Source organism: Anomaloglossus baeobatrachus, chromosome 3 (assembly GCF_048569485.1).
Source record: "Anomaloglossus baeobatrachus isolate aAnoBae1 chromosome 3, aAnoBae1.hap1, whole genome shotgun sequence".
Lineage (NCBI taxonomy): Eukaryota > Metazoa > Chordata > Amphibia > Anura > Aromobatidae > Anomaloglossus > Anomaloglossus baeobatrachus.
In genome coordinates, this window is record NC_134355.1 from 124,084,318 (window position 1) to 124,105,716 (window position 21,399).

The window sequence follows — 21,399 nt, forward strand, 5'->3', positions numbered from 1 at the left end:
TGCAATTGTATAGCCAGGCTGTGATGCATACTGCATGTGACTTGGACAGCATGAATCGCCTGTCAGGATCCCATTAAAATTTAGTGGGAATATTAAAATGAATGGAGAATGATTACTCCAAGTCTTAGGGTCTTAAAGACAAACTCTGTGAAGGGTTGGGCCAGCTATGGCTGAAGCTATACCCACCTCAATGATGACTAGGAGGGAGGGAGTGGTGAGGAAAGGCGAAAGGGAGATATTCAGGGAGGGCAGAAGAGCTGCAAAAACAAATGTCCAACCCCGAAGCACTTCTATCTCATTTGCACAGGATTTAAATGCGGAATTTCTTATAAACTACAGAACTAATTTCTGCAATCAAGCTATGGAATTAATCTGCATGAAAACCCTTGTACCTACATGGCCTATACAGTCATATGGAAAAGTTTGGGCACCCCTATTAATGTTAACCTTTTTTCTTTATAACAATTTGGGTTTTTGCAACAGCTATTTCAGTTTCATATATCTAATACTGATGGACTGAGTAATATTTCTGAATTGAAATGAGGTTTATTGTACTAACAGAAAATGTACAATCTGCATTTAAACTAAATTTGACCCATGCAAAAGTATGGGCACCTCAACATAAAAGTGACATTAATATTTTGTAGATCCTCCTTTTGCAAAAATCACAGCCTCTAGTCGCTTCCTGTAGCTTTTAAGGAGTTCCTGGATCCTGGATGAAGGTATTTTTGACCATTCTTGTTTACAAAACAATTCCAGTTCAGTTAAGTTTGATGGTCGCCGAGCATGAACAGCACGCTTCAAATCATCCCACAGTTGTTCAATGATATTCAGGTCTGGGGACTGGGATGGCCATTCCAGAACATTGTAATTGTTCCTCTGCATGAATGCCTGAGTAGATTTGGAGCGGTGCTTTGGATCATTGTCTTGCTGAAATATCCATCCCCTGCGTAACTTCAACTTCGTTAACTGATTCTTGCACATTATTGTCAAGAATCTGCTGATACTGAGTTGAATCCACGCGACCCTCAACTTTAACAGGATTCCCAGTGCCGGCATTGGCCACACAGCCCCAAAGCATGATGGAACCTCCACCAAATTTTACTGTGGGTAGCAAGTGCTTTTCTTGGAATGCCGTGTTTTTTTGCCTCCATGCATAATGCCTTTTTGTATGACCAAACAACTCAATCTTTGTTTCATCAGTCCACAGGATCTTTTTCCAAAATGTAACTGGCTTGTCCAAATGTGCTTTTGCATACCTCAGGCGACTCTGTGGCGTGCTTGCAGAAACTGCTTCTTTTGCATCACTCTCCCATACAGCGTCTCCTTGTGCAACGTGTGCTGTATTGTTGACCGATGCACAATGACACCATCTGCAGCAAGATGATGCTGCAGGTCTTTGGAGGTGGTCTGTGGATTGTCATTGACTGTTCTCACCATTCTTCTTCTCTGCCTTTCTGATATTTTTCTTGACCTGCCACTTCTGGGCTTAACAAGAACTGTACCTGTGTTCTTCCATTTCCTTACTATATTCCTCACAGTGGAAACTGACAGTTTAAAATTCTGAGACAACTTTTTGTATCCTTCCCCTGAACAACTATGTTGAATAATCTTTGTTTTCAGATCATTTGAGAGGTGTTTTGGAGGAGCCCATGATGCCACTCTTCATAGGAGACTCAAATAGGAGAACAACTTGCAAGTGGCCACCTTAAATACCTTTTCTCATGATTGGATACACCTGCCTATGAAGTTCAAAGCTCAATGAGGTTACAAAACCAATTTAGTGCTTCAGTAAGTCAGTAAAAAGTAGTTAGGAGTGTGGCCTGGACCTCATGTAGAGAGGAAGCAGCGTGGGTGATCTCCTGCCTGGATCCTGAATTATCCTGCACACCGGCCTTGCTGACAGGCACTACCGACCCTGGAGGGCTGCAACACAACTTATAACACCCAGGGAAGCGAGCACAGCCAGGATATGCCGACCCGCAGTAGCAATAAAAGGGACAGAGACGCGCAGGAGCGTGCCTCTGAAGAATCCAATATGGCGCCGCCGGCATCCACACCATCCCGAGCTGGAGCAGTGGGAGTAGCAAGCAGGTTGGAGCGGTTTGCCAGAGTGGCCCCTGGCACAGAGCCTACCTGCAACGAGGCACCCGATGGCAGCGCTGAACGGGCCCTGGAGCAGGGAGAAAACATACCCGACAGTGAGACTGTGAGTACCCTGGGCCCTGCATGTTCAGCAGCACAAGGTATGCAGACACACAGGCCTGTGCTGGCAGAGGGAGGAGGGGGAGATGTGGAGCAAACAACACCTGTTTTCACTGAGGCCATACTGAGAGACATTCTGGCAGCAATTAACTCTTGCAATACCACATTGGCCACTCTAAGCAGCCAGATGGGAACTGTCACCTCAGATATGGCCTGTATTAAACGTGAGCTGCAAGGGGTGACTGTCAGAATGGGGGAGTTGGAGGAAAGAGTGAGTACAACAGAGGATAAATTGCCCCCAATGTCACGAGAGCTGGGAAAGGCCACGCAAAATATCTCCACACTGCTAAACAAGGTGGATGATTTAGAAAATCGCTCCCGCAGAAGTAATTTGCGACTGGTCGGGGTCCCAGAGAGGATGGAGGGCAATGACCCACTGAATTTCTTTGAAAAATGGCTTAAAGACACCATGGGAAAAGACATACTGTCCCCTTTCTTCACCATTGAAAGGGCGCACAGGGTCCCTGCGCGTGCCCCACAGCCGGGAGCACCCCCACGTCCTATTCTGATTAAACTACTGCACTATAAAGATAGGGACACTATCCTGCGCAGAGCCAGAGATATCAAAGAACTTGCAATTGATGGGAGGAAGATATCAATATTTCCTGATTTCTCCATGGAAGTGCAACGTAAAAGAGCGCAATTTATTGAGATAAAAAAACGACTGCGCAACCTGCAAGTGCCATACTCCATGATGTACCCTGCTAAGCTGCGGATTGCTGCGAACGGAGAGACTCATTTTTTTGATACGGCTGGGGCGGCATTGTCTTGGCTGGATATCAATGAGAGATCCCTGAGGAGGAAGAATACCTGAGATTTCCCTTTCTGCCGCCAGGCGTTGTTTTTGTTTGGGACGCTATGCTGGTGAGCTCATTACAGTTAAATTCATCTAGGATCCAGGTTGGGAGACGGCCGGTTCATTGTGGACACCCGCTGCACTAGCGAGTTGTGGACCCCCTCCCTACATGGACTTGGGGCGTGTTTTTAGCCCTGATTCTCTCTATTTGGGAGAAATGTGTAAGATACACTTGATTTTGAGGGCAGGGGCACTGTGCACTGGTGTGCGGAGCCCTATCTCTCTCCTTGTTTTTCTTGTTTATTGTTGTATGATGCAATCTGTTGGGGAAGTGTGGTGTGCCTCAGTCGTGTCGCTCAACCTAATGTTTTTGAGAATCGGTGGAGAACGCCTCTCTCCTCCAGGTATGAAGTATCCGTCCGGATCATATCTTAGTCTACGCTTATGGCGACATCTTTAAATATTGTAGCGTGGAATGTTAGAGGGCTCGGAGATGCGAACAAAAGATGTGCTATATTTACTCACCTACAGAAACTTTTACCGGCTATTTTATGTCTCTCCGAGACCCACATGGTCAGGGATAATGTTCATTGGCTGAGGAAGGGATGGATCGCGCATGAATATCATTCCACATACTCGACCCATGCACGGGGTGTGAGTGTGTTGGTGCACAAATCCATCCCGTTCTCATGTACCAAATCAGTGATTGACCCGGGGGGCAGATTTGTATGTTTGCTTTGCACGCTGTATGGTATACAATTTATTCTGGTTGCGATATATATCCCTCCACCATATTCAGTCGAACCGGTAAAAAGGATATTGTCTATTTTAGATTCCCTTCCATCTGTGCCGACGCTTTTGATAGGGGATTTTAATAATTACTTACATCCCTATCTAGATAAATTACACTCGGGAAACATATCGGAGAACGCCGCCCCGACTTCATTTGCTAGAATGCTAACGGAGCTGGGTTTTGTAGATCTTTGGCGTGCCCAACACCCCACAACCAAACAATTCTCCTGTTACTCTAGCTCCCACCACACCATGTCACGGATAGACCTGGCTATTGGAAACGCACTTATGGCCTCATATACACAAAAGGTGGCCTACCTACCTAGAAGCGTATCTGATCACTCACCATTACATGTTACGCTTGCATGGGGAAACCCCGTCACTCTGCCCAGGCCTATCTGGAAACTTAATCCCTTCTGGATCCAGCTTATTGGGGGATCTTTATATGATAACATTCTGGAATACTTCCATATTAATGAGTGCTCTGGACCGCCACACATAGTTTGGGACTCTATGAAAGCTGTGGTAAGGGGCATATATATTAGAGAAATATGCATACGCAAAAATCAAACCAAATGTTACACCCAGAGTCTGATTCAGGAGGTATCTGATGCGGAGGCTGCGGTGGTGCTCAACCCAACAGTAGAAACTAAAAACACTCTAGAGAAGGCACAGATGTCACTCAAAGAAAATCTCATGTCGGTGGCAGAAAATAAACGCTATTTCCTTAAACAAAATTATTTTATGGCAGGGGAGGGCGTGGGGCACCTACTGGCCACAGTCATTAGAGCACAGGAAGGATCTTCTTATATAAATAGGTTAAAGACGGAATCAGGTGACTTTGTAACAGAAAGCGAGGATATAATAAGAGAAATAAAGAGCTATTATATGCGGCTATACACATCAGACTGTGACCTCACGGAGACTGAGATTGAGCAGTATTTGGATGCTCTCTCTCTTCCTTCACTGAGTGATGAAAACAGGGAATTGCTGGACCGGGACATCTCATTGGAAGAACTGGAGGAAGCGCTCGGCCAGACACAAAATGAAAAAGCTCCGGGAACGGATGGCCTGCCTGGAGAGTTTTATAAAGCGTATGCACCCTTACTGCTACCCAAACTACTTAAGGTATTTGAAGAGGCTGAAAGGCAGAGGGTCCTCCCGCCCTCTATGAGGGAAGCCTTAATAGTCTTAATATTAAAACCTGGAAAAGATCCAGAGATCCCGGATTCGTATCGCCCAATCTCTCTCCTACAAACAGACATTAAATTGCTGGCCAAGGTGCTCGCCAATAGGATGTCCCGAGTCATCTCATCTATAGTGCAGAGTGATCAGACGGGCTTCATTCCATGCAGAGCCACATCTATGAATCTCAGGAAATTATATTTGGGAATTCAACATAGTTCTGAGATACCGGGGGAAAGGGCAATTTTGTCATTAGACGCCGCTAAGGCGTTCGATAGCCTTGAATGGGAATATATGTGGGCTGTACTTCGGAAAATGGGCTTTGGACATAGATTCATAAATTGGGTAAAACTGCTATATGACTCACCGGTGGCAAAGGTTAGGGTTAATGGCAGGGTCTCCGAGTCTTTTCCTCTTGGAAGAGGTACTAGACAGGGGTGCCCGCTTTCACCCTTGCTATTCGCAACTGCAGTGGAGCCGTTGGCAGTGGCAATACGGAAATCCAGGGAGGTAGAGGGATTTCGGTGTGGAGCCGTGGAACAAAAGATATCATTATACGCAGACGATCTACTCTTATATTTAGACTGGGTACGTTCCTCGATTTTGCCGGCAATGAATATCATTCGGGAATTTGGACAGAGGTCTGGTCTACTAATCAACTGGTCCAAGTCGGCTTTAATGCCGTTGGACCCCCTTCCGGGGGACTTTTCGGACTTACAGATTCCAGTTCCTGTGGTCCGGGAGTTTAAATATCTGGGAGTAATTGTCAGCCCAATCCCGAAGGATTTCCAGGCCCTAAATCTGGAACCCCTGTTACAGCGATTCAGAGCAAAAGTGCATACCTGGTGCCGTTTGCCGCTATCAAATGTCGGCAGATCCAATTTAATTAAAATGGTAATGATGCCACAATTACTATACCTTATACATAATTCTCCAGTGTGGATATGTAGGGAATTTTTTGTAAAAATTAATACAATATTCCGGGAACTTATTTGGAAGAAAAAGCAAGCTAGGATTCGACTGGAAGTGCTACAGCGGGGAAAGGAGGAGGGAGGACTGGCGGTACCAAACCCATATATATACTATATAGCCTCCCAGATGCAACATCTGAGGGGTTGGGGCAAAGAAGGAGGGTATGATACCAGTGGTGATATAGTGAGAGAGGGATCAGTATGGAAGTACCCAGGTTGCCGGTTGGATGTGGGACAAAGACAGATAAATGGGGCACGATATCCCACACTGGCTATGATATTCCGGGTGTGGGACAGGGGTAAGTCTCTTTTGGGGATAAGCGGACCTACAGAGCTCTGGCCACTGTGGCAGAACCCAGACTTGCCAGAAATTAAAAAATTAGTAGGGTTCAGAGGATGGGAGGATAAAGGGATCCATTTAGTGTCACAAGTACTACAAAATAATACTCTTAAAAGCTTTGAACAATTGAGAACGGAGTTTCACCTTCCGCATGTCTTCTTTTATCAGTATTTGCAGCTGAGACACGCACTGGAAAGACAGGGGAGGACAAACCCGGTCACAGTGACACATAATCAAACATTACATAGGCTGCTTACATCTGAGTCCTCTAAGGGTCTTATTTCGGAACTATATAAAAAATTACTACCTGCCCATCTGGAAACACATCCATTGCTTGTTAAAAGCAAATGGGAACGAGACGTCGGTCCCCTGACGGAAGGCCAGTGGTCTGATATATTGGAACAAGTTCCTAAACTGGCGGTATCGGAGTGCCAAAAGCTGTCTCAAATATATCTCATCCACAGGGTATATAAAACTCCCAGTCTACTATTTAAGATGGGACTCAGACCAAACACACAGTGTGTTAGGTGTGGACAGGATGATGCCCATTTGATGCATGTTATGTGGGAGTGTGGACACATTGGTGATTTCTGGAACCAAACCCTGGGACTTATAGGTCAAATATATCATATCACAATACAACCGTCGCCCCGCCTGTGCCTGTTGAGCCTATGGGAAGGAGAAGTGGATCCGGATTCTCCAACAGCCCTGGGAATAGCACGTATCTTGTACCAAGCAAGAAAGCTACTTGCATATCACTGGTTAGACCCTCTACCACCAACATTACCAGAGCTCAAAAACAAATTAAATAACGTCATAAGATTGGAAAGGGGAGTTTAAAAAGAAAAACATTGAAAAAGTTTTACAACATTTGGCGGCCATGGATGGAGTTGCCGGGCCTATCTCTAGTGCACTGGTTCGGGATGCAATGCTGGACCGGTTACTGTTGTGCCTGCAGTGATGGCATGTGTGAGGAAGGGAATTAAAACTAGTTTTTTCTGTGGCGAAATGGACTTTGAATGAAGAGGTGAGAGAGGACTGGAATGGTTTCATGGATGACTGCACGGAGAGGGAGGGGCGGGAGAGTATAGCAATATGATGTGGAGCGACACGGCTGATGGAGGAGGTGTTCCTGTTAGTCTGAGGCATTATTGCATAATTTAAGTTTTGTTTATTTGTAGAGCCACGAGGTTTGTAGGCTCAAGTTATGTTAATATAATTATGATTTGAGAACTCTATTATTATATTTACATATATGCAGAGAAAGAACCTGATTTATAAATCATATGTGTTTATCTGTTTATTGTTATCAGTTATATGAAAAGTGAAATACTCTCTGTATTGATCCCTAATGATTTAATAAAAAAAGATCTGATTTAAAAAAAAGTAGTTAGGAGTGTTCAAATCAAGAAATTGATAAGGGTGCCCATTCTTTTGCACCTGTCAAATTTAGTTTAAATGCGGATTGCACATTTTCTGTTACTACAATAAACCTCATTTCAATTCAGAAATATTACGGAGTCCATCATTTATTAGAGATATGAAACTGAAATAGCTGTTGCAAAAACCCAAATTGTTATAAAGAAAAAAGGTTAACATTAATTAACAAACTTTTCCATATGACTGTATATGCCTCCTTTGTTTGGTGGCAAAAAGCAAAATAGTCTCATTACAGGGTCCTTTTAAATAAGAAACCAAACTCTATAAAAGATAAAAAAAATAATCACCCAGACTCACCCGGCACTGTATTTCATACTGTCTGATGATCTCTGCAAACTTCTCCTCTTGAGTGAATAATGCTGCGCTATGCGGGTCGGCCAGTTTCTGTTACACAAGCACATTTATATACAATGTCATTCATTATTACACATTTGACATCTCTCATTTACATTATATAGAATCAAAATGGAATCATGAAGATGAACAGATTGGAGGAGGGGACACGGGGGAGTAGGCCTAAAAACTAAGAGCAAAAACAAAACACCCTTTAGTTTTTGTTGCAGCCATTAAGTTGAAAATGGCACAAGCCTGTGTCAGATCTATATGGCACCTAGCTGCAAGTTTTCGAATTGTCCTTATGATGGATTTTGTTGCAGAAAGGACCCCCTTATATACAATTAGTATTTACCTACCAACCAATAGCTTTTCTGCCTCTATGTCAGGCACAATATGTACAGGGATAGTACTAATATAAGTGCAGGGTTACCTTTTCCTTCAGTATATTATCTATGCTGGTTTGTAGTTTTAGCACATGATGTTCTGATTCAGAGAGTTTTCCAACAACCTCGACCATTTCCTTTTGTAATCTGTTGTTCTCCTGTTGTACAATAATAATAAAGATACAGAGAGAATGATCTGTGAAGCCCAATAAACATTATAGAACACAAACCATATGAGAAATTATAATAATTCAATGAGTTCACCGTGAGCTTTGTAATGTAGAGAAACCTGCACTATTTTTACTCCTTTAACGAGTTGGGCTATTCCCAAAGGATAACCATTACCAAATAGCTTTCAATTCAAGTTATTTCATACAGGAGGATATCTAAAGTATTTTGCCCTTATCAGAATGCAATGGATGAGAAGATCAATAGCGCCATCTATCCATGCAACTAAGGCTAAAGGAGGACCCGTCACTGGATAGGTAAGCATGAAAGTAGCAAAAGGATGGTATCCAATATTAAGATAGTTACTACTTAAACTTTAATGATGCACAGATAAAAAGTTCAATGCTCAAATATATATAAATACAATAATAATGAAGTGCACAAAGTGCTAGTGCAGCTAAAAAAAGGGATCGATCTCACCTAATAGTAGAAAATGGCAATGGAGCAACCCACAGATGGAATACAGGATACAGCGAGTTAACCTATTATCCCCTGTTGTGCCTAGTCGAATTGCTGCCCTCACATGGGCAGCACCTAAGTGAAGTCTTTAAGTGTGTTGAAAACCAAAAGATCCCTAATTAGATAGACACTTCAGTTGGGCACTGGCTTTGTGAGGGCATAAGTTCTACCGAGTACAACATCTTAGGCTAGGTTCACATTTCCGTCAATTTGTATCAGTCACAATCCGCAGCTCTGGTAAACAACGGAATCCATTTGGCGGATTCCGTTGTTCACATAGACTTGTATGAGCAGCGGATTGTGACTGATGACGCTGCGTTTCATCCTCCGCCCGACTGATTAGTCGTGGAACGACTGACCGTCGGGCAGCAGGAACGCAGCATGTAGTTTTTTTGAGCAGCGGAATCCTTTTGATTCCGCTGCGCATGCTCTCTTTCAGCAGCCGAACGATCAGCTGATCACCCGGCGGCCGGCTGCTGCGAGCTATCAGCTGATCACCCGGCGGCCGGCTGCTGCGAGCTATCAGCTGATCACCCGGCGGCCGGCTGCTGCGAGCTATCAGCTGATCACCCGGCGGCCGGCTGCTGCGAGCTATCAGCTGATCACCCGGCGGCCGGCTGCTGCGAGCTATCAGCTGATCACCCGGCGGCCGGCTGCTGCGAGCTATCAGCTGATCACCCGGCGGCCGGCTGCTGCGAGCTATCAGCTGATCACCCGGCGGCCGGCTGCTGCGAGCTATCAGCTGATCACCCGGCGGCCGGCTGCTGCGAGCTATCAGCTGATCACCCGGCGGCCGGCTGCTGCGAGCTATCAGCTGATCACCCGGCGGCCGGCTGCTGCGAGCTATCAGCTGATCACCCGGCGGCCGGCTGCTGCGAGCTATCAGCTGATCACCCGGCGGCCGGCTGCTGCGAGCTATCAGCTGATCACCCGGCGGCCGGCTGCTGCGAGCTATCAGCTGATCACCCGGCGGCCGGCTGCTGCAAGCTATCAGCTGATCACCCGGCGGCCGGCTAATGAGAGCGAACAGCTGATCGCTCTCATTAGCCCTTTTTGGTTTTGGCCTGCATCAGTAGAGCGATTCACATTTGTTGCTTTTGGAGTGCAGTATGTGAAATCTCTGCTTGCAGTTTAACAGGTCATTTTATCAGAGTCTTCTCTGCCAAGGTGCTTCCACACCTTCCTCCAAGACGCTGCCAATTACAGCTTGGATGTGTCGGTGGCTGATAAACCGTAATATTAGCTGCTTAGCTGTGATTGGCAACATCCAGAGCGGAAGGGTGAAAGCACATGCCTGCATAGAAGACTGTGAAGAATTGGCCAGTTGGACTGCAAGGGGAGATTTCACATACTGTGCTCCAAAAGCAACAAATGTGAATATCTCTGCAATGGAGTGATATACAGCAAAATGAGTAGGAGACATCATCAGGGGAGCTCATGGATTTTGATAAGTGACACGTCTTCTTTAAAATGGTGTAATGAAAAAAAAAAGTGCAAAAAAAAAAAAAAAAATTAGAAATAGACCAAAAGGTGGAAGATGATCTCTTTGTTCTGCTGGTAAAAAGCTTAGAAGAATTCTGATTTTAATAATGCAGAATATAGTAAACTGCTAAATAGTTAAATCATGCCACAAGGTACAGTTTTTCTGACCTTTATTGACAAGCTGAGTTTTTCTCTCATATAGACTTCTTCCACCTGGTAATTAGCAAGATCTGTCTCCAGCTTCTTCTTCTGTTGTTCAGACTGCTGCAGAAAGTTATCCTTCTCGGTTTCCAGCTCGGAACGAATTATAGAAAGGCGCTGCTTGTACTCCTGCTCCAAATCCCTGTGTAATATCAATGATAAACGTTACCTACATAATATAAACACACCATGGGTGTACAAAAAAACTAATACAGGCCCATAGTAAAAGCGCAGAATGGCCAAATCCACCAAATGTACTATGCCTTTATTAAAGTTGTCCCCACTTAAGACATTTAACACCTATATACAGGGACAATTGCTGGGCTATACACTGATAAAGAGAACAGGAGTCCCTTAGTCCTGTAAGATTGGGAAAGGGGGTAATGGTATTTAGTGGGAAAACTCTTAATATCCACCATATAATTTTTGTGCTGATAAATTTCACAATAAATCAGTATAGGGGGCTTGGTTTTATAAGTTATACTTTTTTTTGCAGCATGCAGCCACCACTAGGTGGAGTGAAGAGCAAACTGATATATACAGTAAATACAGAAGTCATAAGGAGCTGTATTGATATGCATGTACTGAGCGCCATCTACTGGTGTCTGCAAGCATCTACAATCACAAAGTTGTAGCAAACCAAATCTTTAGTTAATGGGGTAATCTAAACCAGTTTCTAATACAGTTGCAATAAAATTCCCCACTGTTTACCATCTACACTATAACTGATATTTATTCATTTTTTTTTTCTTTCTTCTTGTCTAAGATGCTTTGTTTGTTTGAGAATGCCAGTGCATGCTAGGATTCTCAAACGAAGCATCATCAGGGGCAGAAGCTGCTGTCACTGCTGCACCCTCTGCTCCCTCCCTGAAGCAAAGAGTCATCAGTGACGCTGATTTCAGGGGTTAGTCTAGTCCCAGCACGATGTCATTGTACAATGTCCACTGTGCTGCTGGCTAAGAAAAGCTGTAATGAGCTGGTAATAGAGCAGACAGTATCTATGTATTACCCCACATACACCTCTGATTGCCAGCTTTCTGTGTACATTGTGCATAGGCATAAAGCTGTTAATCAGTGGTGGGGATGGGGTTACACAGGGCAGGAGGACTATATGGCATGAGACAATTGGTCCGCTAGTGATAATCTCCTGCTGATAAAACAATGATTTCATTGAAACTAAAACAGCAGCACAGTAAGTTACATCGCTAGAATCAGGCTTATCTGCCCCTACATCATGCAAACAGAACCAGACAGTTTACTTAGGAAAAGTAAGGCCTCGGAGAGTATAGCATTTAGGGTAGTGGAGTTAGGGAGCATAGTGCTATTCCATTACGAGGGGCTGTTGATAAGTCTTTGGCTTTGTAATCTTTGTTTCTATGGTAACAAATGTTACATCACATGAAAGCCTTATGTCTAAAATATGTTTTCAAAATTTTGTGCTTGTTGCTTATGGTAACAGTGATCTACGCACGCGGGAAAACAAAATGGTGGAGTCTTAAGGGATATTCACAGTAACTGAAAGCAGAAGAGTGATAACTTTTTTGTTTTTGAAAGGAAAGTCCGCAAAGGATAATCATGGTGATAGGTCACAGACATTGGGGGGATCAATGCCCTTCATATTACACAGTTAAGAACTGGGTTGCCAAATTTAAACCGGGCCACTTCAGCATCAACGATGAGGAATGTCCTGGACGACCAAGAGTGGTTGTTGTTCCGAAGATCGTCGATGCTGTGCACAACCTCATACTGGAGATTTGACAAATTTCAGCTAAAGCAACAGCAGACATCATGGGGATTTCCCGTGAACGTGTTTGTGTCATTATCCATGAACATTTGGACATGAGGAAGCCATCTGTAAAGTGGGTCCCCAAATGTTTAACAACAGATCAGAGAAGCATGCGAGCGAAAACTTCCCGGTCCATTTGTGAGCGTTTCCGGACTGATAAGAACTTCCTGGATTGACTGGTCACCAGGGATGAGACCTGGATTTATTTGTATGACCCTGAAAACAAGGAGCAGTCAAAAGAGGGGAGGCACAGTGGTTCTCCTCATCCAAAGAAGTTCAGGGTGCAAAAATCAGCCACTAAGGTGATGGCGTCTGTGTTCTGGGATAAGGAGGGCGTGCTGCTAGTGGACTACCTTCAAAAAGGTTCCACCATCAATGCAAGGTATTACATTGAACTTCTGGACCAACTGAAGGCAGCTCTGAAGGCCAAAAGACACGGCAAGCTGTCCAAAGGAATCTTGTTCCTGCAAGACAACATCTCCGCTCACACTGCACAAGAGACCATGGCAAAACTGGCAGAGCTGGGCTTCCAGCTCGTTGACCACCCACCTTATTCACCAGATCTAGCTCCCTCCGGCTATCATCTGTTTCCAAACCTGAAGAAACACCTCAAGGGTACCAAATTTCACACCATTTCTGAGGCCATGGTTGCTACGGATGCCTGGTTTGAGGCACAACCAAAATCTTTTTTGCTAGGCTTACAGAACTTGGAATACCGATGTAAGAAGTGTGCTGACATCAGTGGAGAGTATGTGGAATAAATGTAAAGTTAAATCATCCTCTCTCGTTTCTTTCTGGGTAAAGCCATGGACTTATCAGCAGCCCCTCATACAAGTAACAGGCATTGCCAGCTCCTGAGCCAAACTCACTTGATCTTGCTCTCATTGAGACTCTCCATCGCAGAGTTATTGTCATCCACTTCATCCGCCAGCTGTAGATTTCTCTTCTCTGCTCTGTCGAAATCCTGCTTAACTTTGTCTCTCTCTTTAGTGATCTGATCAATTTGGTTACTGCATAAAAAAAAAAAAGAGAATTTTGTTACTTACCGTAAATTCTTTTTCTTATAGTTCCGTATTGGGAGACCCAGACAATGGGTGTTTAGCTTCTGCCTCCGGAGGACACACAAAGTACTACACTTAAAAGTGTAGCTCCTCCCTCTGAGCTTATACACCCCCTGGAGAACCAGATCTAGCCAGTTTAGTGCAAAAGCTGAAGGAGAATAGCCACCCACAAGTAAAACAGAGCAAGAACCGGAACAACCGGAGACTCTGTCCACGACAACAGCCGGTGATAACATGCGGAACAAGAAAATTGCCAACAGGCAACAGGGAGGGTGCTGGGTCTCCCAATACGGAACTATAAGAAAAAGAATTTACGGTAAGTAAACAAAATTCTCTTTTTCTTTATCGTTCCTATGGGAGACCCAGACAATGGGACGTCTCAAAGCAGTCCATGGGTGGGAATAAACAGAAAAACTAAGAAGTAGGCGGGGCCTAACTTCACAAATGGGCGACAGCCGCCTGAAGGATGCGTCTGCCTAAGCTCGCATCTGCCGAAGCATGAGCATGCACTTGGTAGTGCTTTGAAAAGGTATGCAGGCTAGTCCAAGTGGCAGCCTGACAGACTTGTTGAGCCGTAGCCTGGTGCTTGAAAGCCCAAGAAGCACCGACAGCTCTGGTCGAGTGTGCCTTGATCCCCGGCGGGGGAGGCACCTGAGAACACTGATAGGCATCCGAAATGGTCGACCTAATCCAACGGGCTAAGGTCGGCTTAGAAGCAAAAAGGCCCTTGCGCCGACCTGTGGTTAGCACAAAAAGAGAGGTGCACCGCCTAAGAGCAGCGGTGCGAGACACATAGATCCGGAGAGCACGCACCAGATCCAGAGTATGCAATGCTTTTTCAAAGCGATGAACAGGAGCCGGATAAAGGGAAGGTAGGGTAGGGTCCGGTGACTCCGAAGAGAGCGCAGCCAAATCGGAGACTCTCCTGAGGGAAGTTATGTCCACTAGAAAGACCACTTTCTGAGAAAGACGATGCAAAGAGACCTCCCTAAGAGGCTCAAAGGGGGGTTTCTGCAAGACCGCGAGAACCAAATTAAGGTCCCAGGGATCCAAGGGCCGCCGGTAAGGCGGAATGATGTGAGACGCGCCTTGCATGAAGGTGCGGACCTGAGCCAGCCGAGCGAGACCCCGCTGGAACAGTACTGACAGAGCTGAGAGTGGTCCCTTGAGAGAGTTGAGGGACAGTCCTAGCTGCAGACCACACTGTAGAAAAGACAGAAGGGTCGGCAAGGAGAATGGCCAAGGAGGATGGCCGGAAGAGCGACACCAGGACAGGAAAATTTTCCAAGTCCTGTGATAGATCTTGGCGGAGGAAGACTTACGGGCCCGAGTCATAGTGGAGATGACTTCAGGAGGGATACCAGAAGCCGTCAAGATCCAGGACTCAAGAGCCACGCCGTCAACCTGAGAGCCGCAGAATTATGGCGGAAAAACGGACCTTGTGAGAGAAGGTCTGGACGGTCCGGAAGATGCCACGGCACCTCTACGGACAGATGGAGCAGGTCTGGGTACCAAGCTCGTCTGGGCCAGTCCGGAGCAATGAGGATGACTCGACGGCCCTCCATTCTGATCTTGCGCAGGACTCTGGGCAAGAGAGCTAGAGGGGGAAACACGTAGGACAGACGAAACTGGGACCAGTCTTGAACCAGAGCGTCCGCGGCGAAGGCCTGAGGATCGTGGGAGCGAGCCACGTAAACGGGAACTTTGTTGTTGTGACTGGATGCCATTAGGTCCACGTCCGGAGTGCTCCATTTGCGGCAGATTGACTGAAAAACTGCCGGGTGCAGGGACCACTCGCCACTGTCCACGGTTTGACGGCTGAGATAATCTGCCTCCCAGTTTTCCACGCCTGGAATGTGGACTGCGGATATGGTGGACTTGGAGTGCTCCGCCCATTGAAGGATGCGTTGTCTGACTGGACTCGGATGTGCTTGCCCGCCAACAGGTGGTGAAAAGCTAGGAGAGCCAGAAGCACGGCTCTGGTTTCCAGCACATTGATCGAAAGGGCTGACTCGGACGGAGTCCAAGTGCCCTGCGCTCAGTGGTGGAGACATACCGCTCCCCAGCCGGATAGACTGGCATCCGTGGTGAGGATCACCCAGGACGGGGCCAGAAAGGAGCGCCCCTGAGACAGAGAGGGGCCGAAGCCACCACTGAAGAGAGCTCCTGGTCTGTGGCGACAGAGCCACTAACCTGTGCAAGGAGGAAGGCCGCTTGTCCCAACAGCGGAGAACGTCCAGCTGCAGGGGACGCAGATGGAACTGGGCAAAGGGAACAGCCTCCATGGACGCCACCATCTGACCCAGTACCTGCATCAGGCGCCTGAGGGAATAACGGCGGGGCCTCAGCAGAGAGCGCACCGCCAGTTGGAGGGACTGCTGTTTGACTAAGGGCAACTTCACAAGTGCCGGCAGAGTCTTGAACTGCATCCCTAGGTACGTGAGACTCTGGGTCGGAGTCAGAGTGGATTTGGGAAGATTGACAAGCCACCCGAATTGGGCTAGAGTGGCGAGAGTGAGCGAGACACTCCGCTGACAGTCTGCGCTGGATGAAGCCTTGACTAGAAGGTCGTCCAGGTAAGGAATCACTGCCAACCCCTGGAGGTGCAGAACCGCAATCACTGCTGCCATGACCTTGGTGAATACCCGAGGGGCCGTGGCTAACCCGAAGGGAAGAGCCACGAATTGGAAATGTTCCTCTCCGATTGCAAAACGTGGCCAACGCTGGTGTGAGACTGCAATTGGCACATGCAGATAGGCATCTCTGATGTCGATGGATGCCAGGAAGTCCCCTTGGGTCATTGAGGCAATGACTGATCGCAGAGACTCCATGTGAAAATGCCGCACCTGAACATGCTTGTTGAGAAGCTTGAGATCCAGGATGGGCCGGAAGGAACCGTCCTTTTTGGGGACTAGGAAGAGATTTGAGTAGAAACCTCTGAACCGTTCCCGGGCGGGAACCGGTACAATTACTCCGTTGGCCTGCAAGGATGCCACGGCCTGAGAGAAGGCGGCGGCCTTGGAGCAGGGGGGAGTTGACAGAAAAAATCTGTTTGGCGGGCTGGAAGAGAATTCTATCCTGTAGCCGTGGGAGATGATATCCCGCACCCACTGATCGGAGACGTGTTGAAACCACGCGTCGCCAAAGTGGGAGAGCCTGCCACCGACTAAGGATGTTGCTGGAGCGGGCAGATAGTCACGAGGACGCTGCCTTGGCGGCAGCACCTCCTGCGGTCTTTTGTGGACGCGCTTTTGGGCGCCAGTTGGATTTCTGGTCCTTGGCTGAGCTAGTGGACGAGGCCGAGGGCTTAGAGGACGACCAGTTGGAGGAACGAAAGGAACGAAACTTCGACTGATTCCTGCCCTGGACAGGTTTCCTGGTTTTGGTTTGTGGCATGGAAGTACTCTTCCCGCCAGTAGTTTCCTTAATAATTTCATCCAGCTGTTCACCGAACAGCCGGGACCCAGCAAAAGGGAGTCCAGCAAGGTACTTCTTTGAAGAAGCATCTGCCTTCCACTCTCAAAGCCACAAGATCCTGCGGATAGCGAGGGAATTAGCCGAAGCCACCGCAGTGCGGTGAGAAGCCTCCAGCATGGCAGACATGGCATAGGATGAAAAAGCTGAAGCTTGGGAAGTTAAGGTAACCATTTCGGGCACAGATTCCCTGGCGAGGGAATGCATCCCCTCTAGAGAAGCAGAGATGGCTTTGAGAGCCCACACTGCTGCAAAAGTCGGGGAGAACGAGGCCCCTGCCGCTTCATATACAGATTTGGCCAGAAGGTCAATCTGGCGGTCAGTGGAATCCTTAAGAGAGGTGCCATCAGCCACCGATACAACGGTCCGGGCTGAGAGTCTAGACACCGGGGGGGGTCTACCTTTGGTGAATGAGCCCACTCCTTGACCACCTCAGGTGGAAAGGGAAAACGGTCATCAGATCCACGCTTTGGGAAGAGTTTGTCAGGACAGGCTCTGGGCTTGGTCACAGCGGCCTGAAAACTGGAGTGGTTAAAGAACACACTCTTTGCCCTTTTAGGCGAGGTAAACTGGTGCTTTTCTGCCAGAGAGGGTTGTTCCTCTGATACTGGCGGATTGAGATCCAGTACAGAATTAATGGACGCAAATCACTGACATCTGAGTCACTTTCGGACAGATCAATGGGGTACATGGAGTTAGCCTCCGAGCCCCCCGTAAAGGCATCCTCCCCATCGTGCGAGCCAGCTCCTGAATCAGAGCCACGGGAGGAGGAGGGAGAGGGAACCCTGCGTCTCTTCTGAGGAGGACGGGGTCTGGGCCCTGATGATGAATCCTCTGTGAGCTCTGGTCCTGAGAGACCCCTAGCAGCAGAGGCACCCTGTGAAGGGGGCTGATGCATATTCATCAAAGTCCTGGACAGATGTCCCATGGAATCAGCAAAAGACTGGGAGATAGACCTAGAAAACGCTTCCACCCAAGCCGGAGGTTCAGGCACAGGAGCAGGAGCAGCCTGAGACACCACTGGGAGTGAGACTCCAGGCTGAGGCACCGTCAGGTTAGAGAAGGCATCACAATGTGGATAGGTGCTCGATTCAGGCAGTAGGAGCTTACATGCAGTGCATACTGAATACAGCTTTGGAGCCTTGCTCCTCGTGTGAGACATGCTGCTGGAGTGGGGGCTCTGCCAGAGAATGACCCCCAGAGAGTATATACAGAGGTCCACAACCAGAGGTTGTGGCTTACCAGACCGCTGGAGCGGTGTTGTGTGCCCTCCAGATCCCGAAGCCCGGACCCCCAAGCACAGCACCTCAGCAGGGATGCTGCAGACCAGCGCTGCAATGACTGATCGCAGGGGGAACGCTGAGAAAATAGCCGCCGGAGCGAAGAGAGGGGGCGGGACTTGCTTGGGAGCGGGATCTGGAGGGCCAGAGAGACCTACAGGGGAGGGGACATACACTGCAGTGAGGAGTGTCCCTCCCCTGTGCAGAACGGCCGCCGGGCGGAGCCGAGCCTGTCCCTCTGCATGAGTGACATGCGAGGGCAGAGAAACTGAAACTAGGCCTCCGGCGAAGCCGGGGCCTAAATTTGAGCGGTGCGGCCGGCGCGCAGGCACCATCGGCGCGGTTCTCAGGCGACAGCCAGAGAACCCGCCGGAAATGTCATAAAACGCAATCAGCACACTCTCCCACAACAATAAAGTACAGGGACCCCCAATATATAAACGCCTCAGGTACTTAGCTTGCTGAGACGCAGGGTTCCAAGTCCCTGGGGATGAGTGCTCCGGTCCAGCAGGATCCTGAAGGGCTGCGGATGGAGACCGGTCTCCTGCCAAGCATGGAGAACCGTGCTGGCTCCCACTTCAAGCCAGAGCCCAGGAGGGATGGTGAAGGAGCGCGGCATGTAAGGCTCCAGCCTTGGAATCAACTTTAACAACACCGCCGACACAGTGGGGTGAGAAGGGACATGCCGGGGGTCCAGACTTGGACCCGCTTTTCTTCAAACTCTTTCCAAAAATCAAAAATCAGATGAGAATGCATGTGTGGATGTATGCCTCCTGAACACAAAGCGATAAACTGGCTAGATCTGGTTCTCCAGGGGGTGTATAAGCTCAGAGGGAGGAGCTACACTTTTTAGTGTAGTACTTTGTGTGTCCTCCGGAGGCAGAAGCTAAACACCCATTGTCTGGGTCTCCCATAGGAACGATAAAGAAAAATTATATATATATAAAAAAAAATAAATAAATAAAATCACTCTGCTACATTCAGGACACACTGATTTTATATAGTGATACACACATGCTTGGCCTTTGCTACATTAATGGTCACTGGGACTACTGGAGAAAGCAAAGTACAGCGCTCTATTAGTTCCAGCAGAACCATAGGCAAACAATGGAGTGGAGGTGGAGCATGTGCATCTTCACTACATTCAAGACAGGGCTGCAGAGCCCTTATCACAGGATTGCTGGGGCTCCCAGCAGTCAGACCCCCAGTGATTAGCAACTTATTCCCTATCCTATGGAAAAAGTATGAAGGGTTATTCTCAAAAACACAAGTTGCCTGAATGGTCCACCACCATGACCTGCACAGGATTAGTATCTTTCTGCTCAGGTTAATAAAGTGGGTCTAAAGCAGGGCAGATGTCCTCTATTACGTCCAAGTGCCAAAAAAAAGTCATTAAGGGGTTATCTTAATAAATTAATGGCCACATTAGAAATCACTGAGAAGACATTTGGACACAGGACAGTACTTACTGCTGGTGATGTAATTCATGCTTATAAGACGCTAATGCGGCAAGATAGATTCTGTTTTTTGTTGCAATTAATTCATTGTTTAAAGCAGTGGTGAGATCCAAAAGGTTCACATGTTCTTCTACATTGAAATCCAGGCTCTAAAGAGGAGATTAAGAATTATTTACATAGATATTTCCAAACAAAATATAAATTAAAACCATATATAGACAAGTCTACAGCACAAAAAGAAAAATAGCAATATACACTGAATAAAAATATAAATACAACAGTGTTGCTTTTGCTCCCATTTTTCATGAGCTGAACTGAAAGATCTAAGTCTTTTTCTATGTACATAAAAGACCTTTTTCTCAAATATTGTTCAAAAATTTATGCAGATAAGTAAACCCGCAGATTTTCAGGTTCAGCTGGACTATAAAAAAAAAAAAAAATAAAAACTAAGTCCGGGACTGAACTTATTGAACATGATCCCAGATGCCAACCCCATATAAATCTATGGGGACCCGATCATAGTGCTATAAAATGGTGACAGCAAGTGCTAGGGGCTGCAGACTCGGTGAGTCTCACATCGGCATCACTCGGCACGGCTGCACACTCTCCTGACAGGAGCGGGTCGGCTACATGTATTTCTATGCAGCTGAGATGCTCCTGTCCAGAGAGTGTGCGGTCATGCCAGGTGATGCCGATGTGAGACTTGCCGAGTCACTTGCAAGTGTGACTTCGGCCTTAGGCTATGTGTCCACGGGAGAATGTAGCTGCGGATTTTTCTGCATCAAAATCCGCAGCTTTCCCGCAAAATCCGCACCTTTTCAAAAGGTGCGGATTTGCCGCGGAATTTCCGCAGATTTTTTTTTTTCCCCCCAATTTTAAAGCCAAAATCCGGATGAAAATCCGCAACAATTATTGACATGTTGCAGATTTTCCCGGATCAAAATCCGCACGAAATCCGCTGCGGAAAAATCCGCAGCATGGGCACAGCATTTCCATAGAAATGGCTGGGAAGTGCCTGAGCTGCAGATTTTCGGGAAATCCGCGGCTTTTCCGCGAGAAATCCGCAGCAAAATCCGCACATTTTCCGCAGCGTGGGCACATAGCCTTACCGAGATAATCCATCCACCTCACAGGTGTGGCATATCAAGATGCTGATTAGACAGCGTGATTATTGCACAGGTGTGCCTTTGGCTGGCCACGATGAAAGGCCACTCTAAAATGTGCAGTTTTATCACAGCACAATGTCACAGATGTCTCAAGTGTTGAGGGAGCATGCAATTGGTAAGCCAACTACAGGAACTCTTTAGAGTTCAGTTCATGAAAAATGGGAGCAAAAACAAAAAAGTGTTGCCTTTATATTTTTCTTCAGTGTACAAGTATGAATTATATGTAGAAGGATGGCATAACCAAATCAATCAGAAACAGATATATCAAGAATAGTGTTGAGCGGACCCGGACTGTAA

The 21,399-nt window shown here is 47.0% G+C and overlaps 1 protein-coding gene across 1 annotated transcript in view; it reads right to left on the reverse strand.

Annotated features, from left to right (window-relative positions):
* The window catches only part of NINL (ninein like), a 321,722-nt gene that overhangs the window by 146,089 nt on the left and 154,234 nt on the right, over window positions 1–21,399 (reverse strand). The window contains exons 9-13 of the mRNA XM_075339423.1: window positions 19,949–20,085; window positions 13,534–13,674; window positions 10,846–11,020; window positions 8,556–8,666; window positions 8,087–8,173 (exon numbers count right to left, since the gene is read on the reverse strand). Coding sequence (XP_075195538.1) covers window positions 8,087–8,173; window positions 8,556–8,666; window positions 10,846–11,020; window positions 13,534–13,674; window positions 19,949–20,085 — 651 coding nt within the window. The remainder of the gene's footprint in view (window positions 1–8,086; window positions 8,174–8,555; window positions 8,667–10,845; window positions 11,021–13,533; window positions 13,675–19,948; window positions 20,086–21,399) is intronic.